Raw genomic sequence first — 12,634 nt, forward strand, 5'->3', positions numbered from 1 at the left:
ATAGTATGTTTATATATTAAAATATCAGTACTTTATTACCCTAATATTAAACATAAATTATAAAAAATAAACTTATCAGTAAAAAATTAGATTACTAAAATATTATGATTTTCAAATATTAGTGCCTACCACTAATTCCTTTTCCAATCACTAATTCCTTTTCTCTAAGGAATGCATCCAGCCTCTATCAAGAGTGCTAAAAAAACTAAGAATTATGTTCTCCATGGAGCCCGGAGTCTCACAGGGGACAGAGGATATGGTTTGTGAGTGTGTGGGGGTGTGGTGGGCTGTGGGACTCATGGAAGACCTGACTGCCATCTTCAAAACATGAGTTTTGTTAGTGTTTCAGTCAGCATTCAGAGGCTGCCTGCTCCACTAACACCAGCAGAATTCTAGAGCAGATGATGTCTGGCCTGTTCCCCAAGCTCAAACACCATTTTATCCCTTTGTTCTCAACAGAACCTCATTTCAGTAACAGAGCGCTCACAATTTAAGATTAGGTTCTGAAGCATAAACGGAAAACTACTGGGCTATAACAGGGTATTTTTAATATGAAAAATATTTCATTTCAAGTTCGGTTCATAGGCTAGGCTGCAAGTTCTTGTTTAACTGATGAATATCTGACTAAGATACTAATTATGTTTTCAGTTACAAAATATTATACTTTTCCAGAGGGAGACTATTTATTGTCCCAGTTCTGATGACTGAGAATCTATTCTATGGACCTTCCTCACCACACAGGGATCTTGAAAGAAGGGCCCCAGAGGGTATTTCATAGGTGCAAACACACATCTGCTTCTAGAATTAACTGGATGGAAATACAGTGTGCTTGAATGAAAGGAAATGTATTGGATGAGTTTTTATTAAGTACCCTATTAAATTAGAGAATCCAGGAGAAAATATATGTCAACACAGGACAGGAAAAGAACCCAATAAGCCACTGAATTCTGTTAATATTTACACTCTCATGAACATAAGAGTATGGGTTCAAAATGTGATTGGAATTTGGCTAAATGCAGTATAGCAAATAATAATCACCAGTTGCAGTTGCCCTGGGAACAGGGCCCATTCCTCACATCAATGATTCTATAGTAGGAAAAGGGGTATTTAAATGAAATGCAGAATAGACAGCGGTAGAGCAACATATGTCTAGGAGGATTTAGCAGTGTTTAGTCACTGACTGAGCTCTGTGCAATGGACAATGGAGAAGTTCATGAAGAAGGCTTGTGTAGATTATACATGAAACAAGGTAGGTGTTGGAGTGTCTGAGACCTTCCAGTACTGCAGAACCTCTTTCCAGGGCTTGCTTATAGTAATAAACTGCCAGTCCCCTTCCCTGATTTCTAACAGTGTTGCTTGTAATGAGTGACACTATTTTTTTTAAACCAGGGACTCTCTAGTCCCAGTCCATCTGAAGACACTATGTGGACCCGGCAGGTCTCAATCTCACAGAGATCCACCTGTCTCTGCCTCCCAAGGGCTGTGATTAAGGTGACCAAACACACTGGTGGTGGTATAATGAGTGACACCTTTGATGGGCATGGAAGCAAGTAGGTAGACAACACAGGAAGTCAGCAAAAGAGAAAGCACAGCGGGTGGATATTTGCATCACAGAAAAAACTTTTAAAAGCAAAGTCACTTCTTCAGGAGTTGCAAATTAAAGTATACAAAGGCAGTTGTCCCTACTGGACAGGGTGTATGGTAATCTTTCATTTTATTATTCTGATAACAGCACATTCGGTTTAACCAATAAAGTACTGAAAGTTCTGCTCAGCGTCAACATTTTGAAACTTACCTCGAAAAGCACTGATATCCCCATAGTGAACTTGTAGGACAAAGTATTTACTTCCAGTTTCTCCTCCAACTCTGAATCCGACACCTAAACAGTTGAAGACAAATTAATATTTTATAAATTGATGTTTTAGCTAGTTATAGTAGTAATTGTGGGCTGCTAGTCATGAAACCCATTAAGAAATAAAGTAACATAGGGCATATGAAATAGTCATATAGAAACTGAAAAAAGCTGCATTGCCCAGAATTTCTAATATGTCATTTCTTCTCGGAACTCTGATAAAGTCCTATTCATAGTTTGCACTTTAGAACTAGAGTAGCAGTGGCATTTGGGAGGTGGAGGCTGGCAGATTTTTGTGAGGTCCATGTCAGCTTAGTCTATATAGAGAGTTCCAGGCCAGCTGGGGTCACAGGAAGACTCTGTCTCAAAATACAACAAAAATAGAACCAGAGTAGTCCCTTGTATTTTCATCAAACAAATCACTCTTTCAGAAAGAAACATAATAAAATAAAATTCTGTCCCTTTTGACCATTTAACACAAAAATATTCTCTCATTTTTACACATATTCATGGTCACTTTAATTTTCTAATTGTTTATAGGAAATAGATTATTAGGAATATCACACAAGAATCCTTCTGTTCCCATATGAAAACAAAGTGCCCTAAAACAGACACTGAAGAAACCAGATGTCAACTAGATTACAAAGTCCAGGATGTCAGTGAACTTTTGGAATGTGAAGTGTTTGTAACAGTGTTACTGTCAATAGATACAGAGTTTGCTGATGATACTTTAAAAACATACAGATAAACTTCACATGCAGCAAACAAAAAAATCTGCTATAAAAATGCAGACCGTCCTCTGATGCTTAGGCCTGCCATGCAAGTGGCAGAGAATTCTGAAGCTGGTTTGAAGCAATGCAAAGCAGAGCTCAATCAGCAATGCTGTCAGGAGCTAAGGAGGAACAGTGGGTGCGTGCCCATAAAACACTCCTCACACATGGCATTCTGTAACAGAACACACACTCACTTTAATATTCCCAAAGATCTAGGCAGTATGAAAGTCTGGCAGTTCACTCAGACATTGGAAATGATCAACAGTTTACAGGTCAAGTCAGAAAGCCAGCCTGAGCCTTGGCATCATATTAAATATCTAGTTTCCAGGAATCCAAAAACAAAAAAACAAAAAACATCACTGTTTGCTGAAACAGCAACTTATTTAATTCCAAGCTCTCTTGGCTCCTAAAAACGTTCCTGCTGTCAAGAGCCACTGTGCCTCAGACCCAAGGTGGCTTGAGGTATACTTGATTATTTTCTAATTCAATCTGAACTCTTGTGAGGGCAAACTACTTACCAAAGAGAGGTGAGAAAAAGTAACCATCGAAAAGAAACTGATTCAGGACACAGTAGATGACACTGGCACTTTTAGTGAGAAAATGCAGTGTGGAACAGCGGCAAAAGTTTTTAGAAAGGACCATTAGTAGACACAGGAACTTAAGACCATCCCACAGACTTCTGACATACCTTTGGGGAGCCTGGTTGGGGGAGCATTTCTTGCCCAGGCATAGAGAATATTGGCTTTGTCTGTACACGTTCCTTCATCACAAAACCTGAAAGAAGTAGCTGTGGTGAATATTCAAGTACTGAAAACTAAATTGGTCCAACCTGGGGCAGGTGTTTTAAAGTACATCAAAACATAGTTATAGTATGCTTATCAGCTTAAAGATCCCAAGGAAGCCTGGCCAATTTCTATCCAGCAAAAGTACCTGTAAAGGGAGTTTTCTTGTTTCTTGCCTTATGGGAAACAATTCTGTATTGTAAATACAAAACCTATACCTTGATACCTTCATATGTGGAATGCACTCTTATGCAATCAAGTAGAAAGGCAATCGTAACTCAAAATTCTATATAATCCAAAGGAAATGAAATGGCAATGCAATGTCTAGACCAACAGGAATGTCATTCAAATTTCCCTTCGGGAGTCAGTGTTATTAATACATTTTTGGACATATCAACAAATATCAACCCACAGTAGTGTAAGCAAAACATCTTATCTGCACCCAGCTTAAAGGGCTTTTGATTACACATACAGAAACACACACACAACTTTAAAAAGATTGTGAATATTGGTTTGCCATTTATAAGTTGTTTCATGTAGTGCAAGTCACTTATCTTACTGGCTTAGTTCTCTCTGTAATGCAGGGAGAATCATACTTATCTCACAGTCATTCTGGAAATCAAATGAGATATAAGTGAAATCACTTTATAAACCTTATGACACTACATGTTGTAATGCACTATTTAATAAAACACAATTAAAAAAATTCCCAGTTTAGGACAGAGCTGTATAGTGAGAAGGGTGCCCAAGCACAGAGACTATCCGCTCTTCTATTTCTGACCACCCCAACAGCTGTGATTTTTAGGTGCGCTTATCACTTCTCCTTAGCTTAGTAGCTCTTGTATAAAAAGCCCTGTTACAGGGCTGTTGCAGTGATATGTGAAACGGGACCAGTACAGTCAAGATATCTGGTAGACCTAATTTAATACATGATAAGCTGATACTTGAATCATATTTTTTTCTAACAACATTATAGCTTTCGGTTTGTTCTGTGATAGAATTAGATTTGCTTAAAACATTGTTAGGTTATATTCTTTATAATGCTTTTATATGTGTGTGTTTTGGAAAATTGGGGCCAAACAAGGTCAGAGGCAGGAAATTAGGTAGATTGGAAAGGGCTGAAAACTATCAGGAACAAAGATAAATACAGCTTCTTTGATGGTAGCTGGCTCACAGAGGAACCATGGTCTGGAGAGGATGTGAAGGCAGATTGTTATGGCTTCCTGAACATTTTGGGAACTGAGGCAGCAGACCTGGGGAACACTAGATCACTTATACAAAAATTTTGCATTGGCAAGACCATCTGTCTGACAAACTCAGAGGCAGGAACTCTTACTGCATTTCCTGTTTACAGACAGGAATGGGCTGGAAGAAAGGAAGCCAATGCAGACAAAGCTGTTATCTGTCTAAATTAAGAGTGAGGGACCCAGAACCAAAGGAATCCCTTGGATGGCTGGGGGCTGGAGAGATGGCTTAGTGGTTGAGAACACAGGTTGTTTTTGCAGAGGACCCGGGTTCAATTCCCAGCATCTCCACGGCAGCTAAAAACCATCCATAACTCCAGTTCCAGGGGATCCAATGCCTTCTTCTGACCTCCATGGGCATTGCATGATATGAGTGCACTTACTTACATGCAGGCAATACACTCATACACATTAAAATAAAAACAACAAAGTAGTTTTAAAAGGATTTGGAAGGCATTATCTTACCTTCTAACAAGGATCATAAATATACAAGTGGCTAACATTGGGGGTTAGAGAGATGGCTTAGTTGTTAAGAACACTTGTTCTTCCAGAGGACCCAGGTTTGAGCCCTAGCACCTACATGGCAGTTAACAGCCTTTTGTAACTCTAGTTCCAGGGGATCTGACACCCTCTTCTGGCCACTGTGGGCATTGTACACATGTGGTGAACTAACATACATGCAGGCAAAACACTCATATACATAAAATAAAAATAATAAATAAAATATTTAGAAAAAAAAAAACCAAGTGCCTAACATCAATTTGATATTTTTTTCCTCTGATATGCAAGTCAGTTTTCAATGTATGACTAAATAGAAGCAGATTGTATATAACAAAGAAGACCAGTTCAGTAAATGTTTCTAGTACACATCTATGCCATTTACTGGCTCAGATCTTCTAAATGTGGGGCTGGAAAAATGACTTAGTCAAGAGCATTGGCTGCTCTTGCAAAAGTCCTGGGTTTGGGTCCTAGCACCCATACCATGGTTAACAACCATAACCCCAGTTCCAGGGATCTGTCATTCTCTACTGGCCTCTTCATGCATTGCACTCACGTGGTGTACTTACATACAAGCAGGTAAAAGACTCATACACAAGAAATAAAACATTTAAAAATCTTTTAAATGCTTCCCCCAGATGAAACTCAAACATTGCAGCACAACACATAAGGTCTTTTATGACCTGGAACCTCATTATATCTCCAGATGAAACCCTCGATTTCATGCCACACTGCTGTCTTTCTTTCCCACTGTTCTCTCTGCCTGGAAGACTCCTTTCTAGCTCTCTGCTGGAAAAACATACACCCAAGTCCTTCCAGATTCAGCTACAGTTTTGTTCCACAGGAAACATTCTCTGACTCCATCTCACTCAGCTTCCTTTTTGAACCTCAGCTTACCCATCTGTCTCTCCAGCTGGACTGTGATCACTGAGTTCATAGCACTTGTAATCCTGCTGGGCTTTTAGTAAACATGTAGTAAATATGCTGAGCAGTTTGCTTCTGTGCTTAGTCAAATTTACATTTTCAGACACTTAAGGGATCTGACTGAAATTAGACTTCACTGTCATATGCAAAGTAAAAATTAAAAAATTAGGATTAAGGGGCTGGAGAGATGGTTCAGCGGTTAAGAATACTGATTGCTCTTATAGAGGACCTGGGTTCAATTCCCAGAACCCACATGGCGGCTACGAACCATTCTTAACTCCAGTTCCAAGGGAATCCGAAGCCTCTTCTGACCTCTGTGGCACTGCACGCCACAGGTGCACATGCAGGCAACACACTCATACACATAAAATAAAAATAAATTAAAATATTTTTTAAAAATTAGGATTAAAAACAAAATATAGGCTAAAGCCTGTTTATGCATTAGGATTGAGGTTAAGGGTTAGCAGTTAGGGTCAAGGCCTGAGATAGGAGGTTAGGGTTTTGGTTAGGAAAAACAAAGTTTCATAAAAACAAAATATAATGACCACCATACTTGAATTACTATTTATTTGGTATTGGTATAAATCAGCTTATTTTCACTCTCTTAAGAACACTGAAAATGGGTTGTACTTGAAGGTTGAATAAGCTTAGTCAGTTTAAGCAAGTCCAAAGGCCACACAGCTAGAGCACAGTTCACAGCTCCAGATGCCTTCCTCACTTCCATGGCAATTCATGACACTGATTTACAGGCAGAGAACATTATCTGAAGATAAGCTTTTATTGATACTGTCATACCTGACAGTTTGTACATGCAGTTCTCAAATCAAAGCTTAAATGCAATAAGCTACTCTGACTTAATCACAAAATAGCAACAATGTCATATTTCATTTTTTATCAGGTCTGATAAAATAGCTTCAGAAACAGATCTTCTGGCTGGAAAGATACCTCAGTGATAAGAGTACTTGCTGCTCTTCCAGAGGACCTGAGTTCAGTTCCCAGCACTGAACATGGGGCTCACAACACCTGTAACTCCAGCTCAGGTGATCTGATGCTTTCCTCTAGCTTTCTTGAGCACCAGCACACATGTAGTATACACACACATACACATTATTGAAAATGAATCTTTAAAAAACTTTTAGCTTGTAAAACTACCTCGTAATTTTCAAATGCGTTAAACACAAGCCTGAGTAATGACTACTCACAGGAAGATACTAGGATGTTAAAAATAATCCTCTAACCTAATGAATGTGAAGACTAAATGATGAGGGAAAAATGTGAGGCCAGGAGAAATAGGTTCTATAGCTGATTGTGCAGCTGAGTGGCAGACAGCATTCTCACATTCTATGAATAAAAATGGCATTGTATTTTCTCCACATAATCACCAACAGGAAAAAGACAGTGTGCTTTGGCTTTGCAAAGAGGGACTTACAAACCTAAAAGAGGTGTTCACTATTCTTTTTACTAAGACAAATCTTCAGGCCAGAAACCAATGGAAACTTCGATCAAAGGTCACTGTAATCACAGGCCTCAGCAACTAGGTTCCCTATCATTCTAGCAGCTTCTTCTAATGGCCCCTGAGGATTAAGTCCATTAAATCGTGAAGAGATTTATTGTGAATAAATCCCTAAGCATTCATAATTTTTAAAAAAGTGACAAGAATTAACTTTTGAAATTGAGGCAATTCTAGATTCTTGGATCTTTCCTTGGAAGCCTTTTCACCTCTAATCGACAGGGAGCCCGTTGGATGGCATGAATATTTTCTGGCTGTGCTAACCTGTCATGCTGAATTATCTAAACAAAGCATAACTGACTGTTAAGTACTCTCTAGTTGTTTCTTTAAAGGCTATATAAAGACTCAAGCTGCCCAGGGAAGATGGAAACTTGACTCCTTATTTCTTCTTCTGGCTAAAATTATAAAATCCAAATTATCCCTTCTTGAAGTTAAAGCTGTATGCCTTATGATGGTTGGTGTTGTCAATGAGACTCTGGAATTACCTCGGAGACAAGCACCTGGGCACACCTGTGAGGGTTTATTTAGCTTCTGGGCATGCCTGTGAGGGCTTATCTTGATTAGGTTAATTGATGTAGGAAGACTCATCTTAATGGTGGTTTGCAAGGGTTCAATCCCTAACATTCATAACTTGGGTGGAGATCAAGGATTACATAAAATGGAGAAAGTGAGCTGAGAACTAGCATTCATTACTCTGTTTCCTGACTGTAGATGTGATGTGACCAAGTACCTCAAACTCCTGTGGCCTTGACCTCCCTGTCCTGATGGTCTGTACCCTTGAGCTATGAGTTCAAATAATCCTTTCTCTCTTGAGATATTTTGCCAGGGTATTTTTTTCACAGCAGGAGGAAAAGAAGCCAAGACAGGTCCTCATTCCAAATGTAGTAATACACTGAGCATCTAGCAACCATAACCAGAAAAATTCACACAAAATAATAAGATTTCTTTGAGAAACACAACATAAAAAGCCATGGAATGGGTGGGAAGTTGTCACCTTTCAAAATGGCATTAGTATAGTTAAGTATTCAAAAACGATTTACTGCTGTATAACCCATGGAGTTATTTCTGCCAACTCAGATACTCCTATGTGAACTTCAATGTAGCGCATATGGATTAACTGAGTAATTAGAAGGATACCCAATTAGAAAGCTGAAAAAGAACGGTGATTAAGGAGTAGTATCCTGATAAACAGTATCACAGGGACTACCCCCTACTCCCTCACCCCAATGAAGGAGGCAAGGAAGTCTGCAACAGCAGAGGGTGTGAGACACACATTCTCAGTGCCAAACAAAGCTATCACTTCTAGGGAGGCACTACACCCAGCACTTTATGTATAGTAGAGTACTTACTTTTCATCATAGCCCCCAAAGGCAGGACTGGAAGCCCTATCCATACAGGTTAAGTCATTTGACCAACATTTGTGACAACTAGCAAAATGCCCAAATTTTGAAGTTCTGGCTTTATGCTAAATACAACACTATGCTCTAATGTTGTTGTCTTGTTTAACACAGATGCTAGTCTTATGAGTAAAGATAATATTCGAAATCATAGAGTGTATGTTTCTATGGAAACTTTCAAAATGTTTATAAGCACGGCATTAGTAGACAGTCTACTAAGAATTGGGCAGATGCTATGGAGCTATCAACAACTATTAGCCAGGGAACATCATTAGTGACTCAAATTTAGGAGCGGGTGCCAACTATATTTTAACCTATGGATACATTTGTTTTCTATCCCAGTATGAAATATAATATAACACTGTTACAATATTAAGGTTAAATAAAGGAAATGGTGGGTTGAGGATGTAGCGCAGTTCATAGAATGCTGGCCTAGCATGCAACAGACCAAGGGTTTGATCACTACCATTATATAAACAGGTTGAGGTATACTTGTAATCCTAGTACTCAGGACATAGAGACAGGAGGATCATCAGTTCAAGGTCAGCCTCTCTTTATAGCTAGTCTGAGGCCATCTGGGTTAGACACCTTGAGAGAGAGAGAGAGGCAGAGAGAGACAGAGAGAGAGAGAGAGAGAGAGAGAGACAGAGAGACACAGAGAGAGGTTATTCTAGTCCAGCAAAAAATTGTTACTACCCTTAAATACACATTTTATAGCACTTAAAACAAAGAATGGCATAGATTTTAGAGGCCATGTTATTTTTATTTATGCTGAGAAATTTAATTTGTTGAATTTTAGAAGTTTCATATGCAGAAGGCACTTTAAGTATTGCTGTGGCATGATATGGAAAAGCTGCAAAAGGCAGCATATGCAGATCCTGCTCGCAAACAACCAAGCATGATTAGGAGGTGAGCAGCAAAGCTGTGGCCTTATCTAGAAAATGACAACACCAGTAAAATAAAGTCATTTGAATGAGTAACCAAGTAGGGTGTGTTACATACAGGTATACCTATGCTTTACTTAGGTGCGTTACATACAGGCCTACATATGCTTTAGCTACTTTTTCTATCCTCATCAGCATCTATAACCCTGTGGAGACTGTGGCATTTAAAAAGACACAGCAGGTGGTTAATAAATAGAAGCAGTTGAAAGGGATTTAAACTAAAGCTTCACAGGATGGTAAAACATCACTGCTTCAGCTTGAGAGTGATTCCAGTTAGAACATGAAATAGCCTCGCTTCACCAGCTGGGACTCTTCTTTTTAAAAAAACATCAAATAATCTGTAGAAATCCTCTTTGATTTTTAAAGATGAGTTGGTCATCACTATGACTAGGAACAGTTTTAAAATAAAAAATTAATTATAAGAAATAAAATAGCTTTAGTTATGCATGTATGAGCATACCAAAGTAGAAGCTAGACACACGAAAAGCCCACTCAGCCCAACAACTCAGTACTTCCATGGTTATTTTTCCCAGTTTATATAATGTGTTATCATTGTGTTTTGGATATTTTTTACCTGATGCATAAGTAACATAAAATTGTTCATATTAGTGGCATACCATGTAATATGTGATACATGTTTACATTTTTTTTAGTGTAGCCCCAGCTGGCCAGAAACTTAATATGTAGACCAGGCTTGGCCTTTGTCTCGTAGAGAGCCACCTGCTTCTGCCTCCCATGTGCTGGGATTAAAGCCATGCACCTCCATGCCAAGTTCTGAAGTTCACATTTGTATAAAGTTGAAGTCAGGTTAAACATACTTATCTCCTCAAACACTCAAAACATTTATCATTTCAATGGTGATGAACACTTCTATAACTCTCTATTCTATCTCTGAAGCAAACGTACATACTCGTTATCTGTAGTCACTGTGCTGTCAGGAGTGCCCCAAATCACTCTTATTTTGAACACAAAATCTTAGTGTTTGCCATAAGCTGCTTTAAGCATCACATTCTGCAGGTAACAGAACAGAAAATACAAAGCCCTACAATCACACATTAAAAAAACAGCCCTCCAACATTATTATCCCAATCCCCAAATAGTTTATATAAACAAAAATCATGATTTTTTTTCAAATCTTGAAACTCTCAGTGAATCACTACTTAGCAGTTAAAAAATGGTTAGAATGAAGATGAAATAGTACATTACAGATAATAGAACAATCCAAATTTTAGTTCCCAATGTCTAAAAATGTACTGTTTTTTTAGTGGAGCTCAGTAGTAGATTAAATTGCTCCGTGTTTATCATCTACATTTTCTTGCTTTCCCTAAAAGGCAGGCTGGGATGTGATGAGTGGTAAAGCACCTGCTCATTATGACTCCTATTCATCCAACAAATCTGCTACACTTTAGTCAAGTCCAGCAAACTTCCATCTTCATGCCATTCCCTCTTGCTGTCCCTAGATGTGGTTAATTGTCTCCTCCTTTAAAAGCCTGGGAAAGAAGGTATTAAGGTTACAACTGACAGGTACTGTTGCTTCCTTTACATGGGTCAGCAGAGCTGCTGCTTTCCCATCAACTGGTCCTTATTTGCATCCTCCAGAGGTATGTTAATTTAGAATTGAGCATCAAGCCCACTCTAACTATAAAGGGACCACCCTACAGTATATTAAAAGGTTCACGTCAATGTATGCAGTTTAAGTGTGCATGCATATAATTAACTAGACACATTACCACTGTGAGCTGCTAATTTGGAATGAGACACAAAAGACTGGAATGTGCAGAAGGGAAAAAAAAACCTTTAAAATTAAAATGACTACATAATGAAAACTGCTTCATGCTGTGTCTACTATTTTCCTGTAAACTTAATATAACTGTAAATATATTTTAATGAACAGTAGAGAGAGGCAATTACAAAGAGCAAAGGAGGGCAGCACAGCAGCAAAACATCATCAGAATAGTTCTTTGCCTTCATATTAAAAGTGCTGCCTGAAGACAGAGGATGAATTATAACTTAATTTCAGAGGAAAAGTGCTTCCTATTATTTTAAAGCCATATACCTATTTGCCAGTGATCTGGAAATGAAAACAGAACGTTGTGTGAAAAGGTACGGAGCGGGGGAAGAAAGGAATGCTAACTAACAAAACAGAGGAAATCCAAACCTCACTGTTAAAATATCTTATTACATTTTTACTGTTTTGTTAAAATAGCTTCATATTCACTGAAGATTTTCCTAGAACATGAATGAGTTCTTAATAGTAAGGATCAACAGCCAGTACAAGTATCATACAAAAAAACACATTTGAGAGTTTGAAAGATTTTATTTAAATGCTTTCTGTATCTTGGAGCAGTTGTATAATAGATTTGCAACTACAAAATAAGTGTGACAAATATCATTACTTAAATTTTAGAAAAAGAATGTAGAACTTTTGACAGAGATAGATTTTTGTTGTTAGCATTATGATCCAGGTGGTAGAAAAGGAAAGCCAATAGCAGGAAACATCTACCAACTATCTGTAACACTGAGCCTGTGGGGCAGTGGGGCTAGAAGATGAAATGTCCTTTGAAACAACCCAGACTTTCAGTCCATCAAGTGCGATGAACTCTAATTCTTCAAAAGAGGAACAGAGTTTGCCAACCATTGGGGGAAAATAATCTATACTAACTTTAAATGGAATGTAAGACTAGATTGTAAAATCTGAGTGAATAGAGAA

The 12,634-nt window shown here is 38.3% G+C and overlaps 1 protein-coding gene across 25 annotated transcripts in view; it reads right to left on the reverse strand.

Annotated features, from left to right (window-relative positions):
• The window catches only part of Pam (peptidylglycine alpha-amidating monooxygenase), a 299,955-nt gene that overhangs the window by 100,716 nt on the left and 186,605 nt on the right, over positions 1–12,634 (reverse strand). For all 25 annotated transcript variants that reach the window (XM_029565911.1, XM_029565915.1, XM_029565909.1 and 22 more), the window contains exons 6-7: positions 3,314–3,399; positions 1,796–1,879 (exon numbers count right to left, since the gene is read on the reverse strand). In XM_029565911.1, coding sequence (XP_029421771.1) covers positions 1,796–1,879; positions 3,314–3,399 — 170 coding nt within the window. The remainder of the gene's footprint in view (positions 1–1,795; positions 1,880–3,313; positions 3,400–12,634) is intronic.

Source organism: Nannospalax galili, unplaced genomic scaffold (assembly GCF_000622305.1).
Source record: "Nannospalax galili isolate Female #2095 unplaced genomic scaffold, S.galili_v1.0 scaffold578, whole genome shotgun sequence".
Taxonomy (NCBI): domain Eukaryota; kingdom Metazoa; phylum Chordata; class Mammalia; order Rodentia; family Spalacidae; genus Nannospalax; species Nannospalax galili.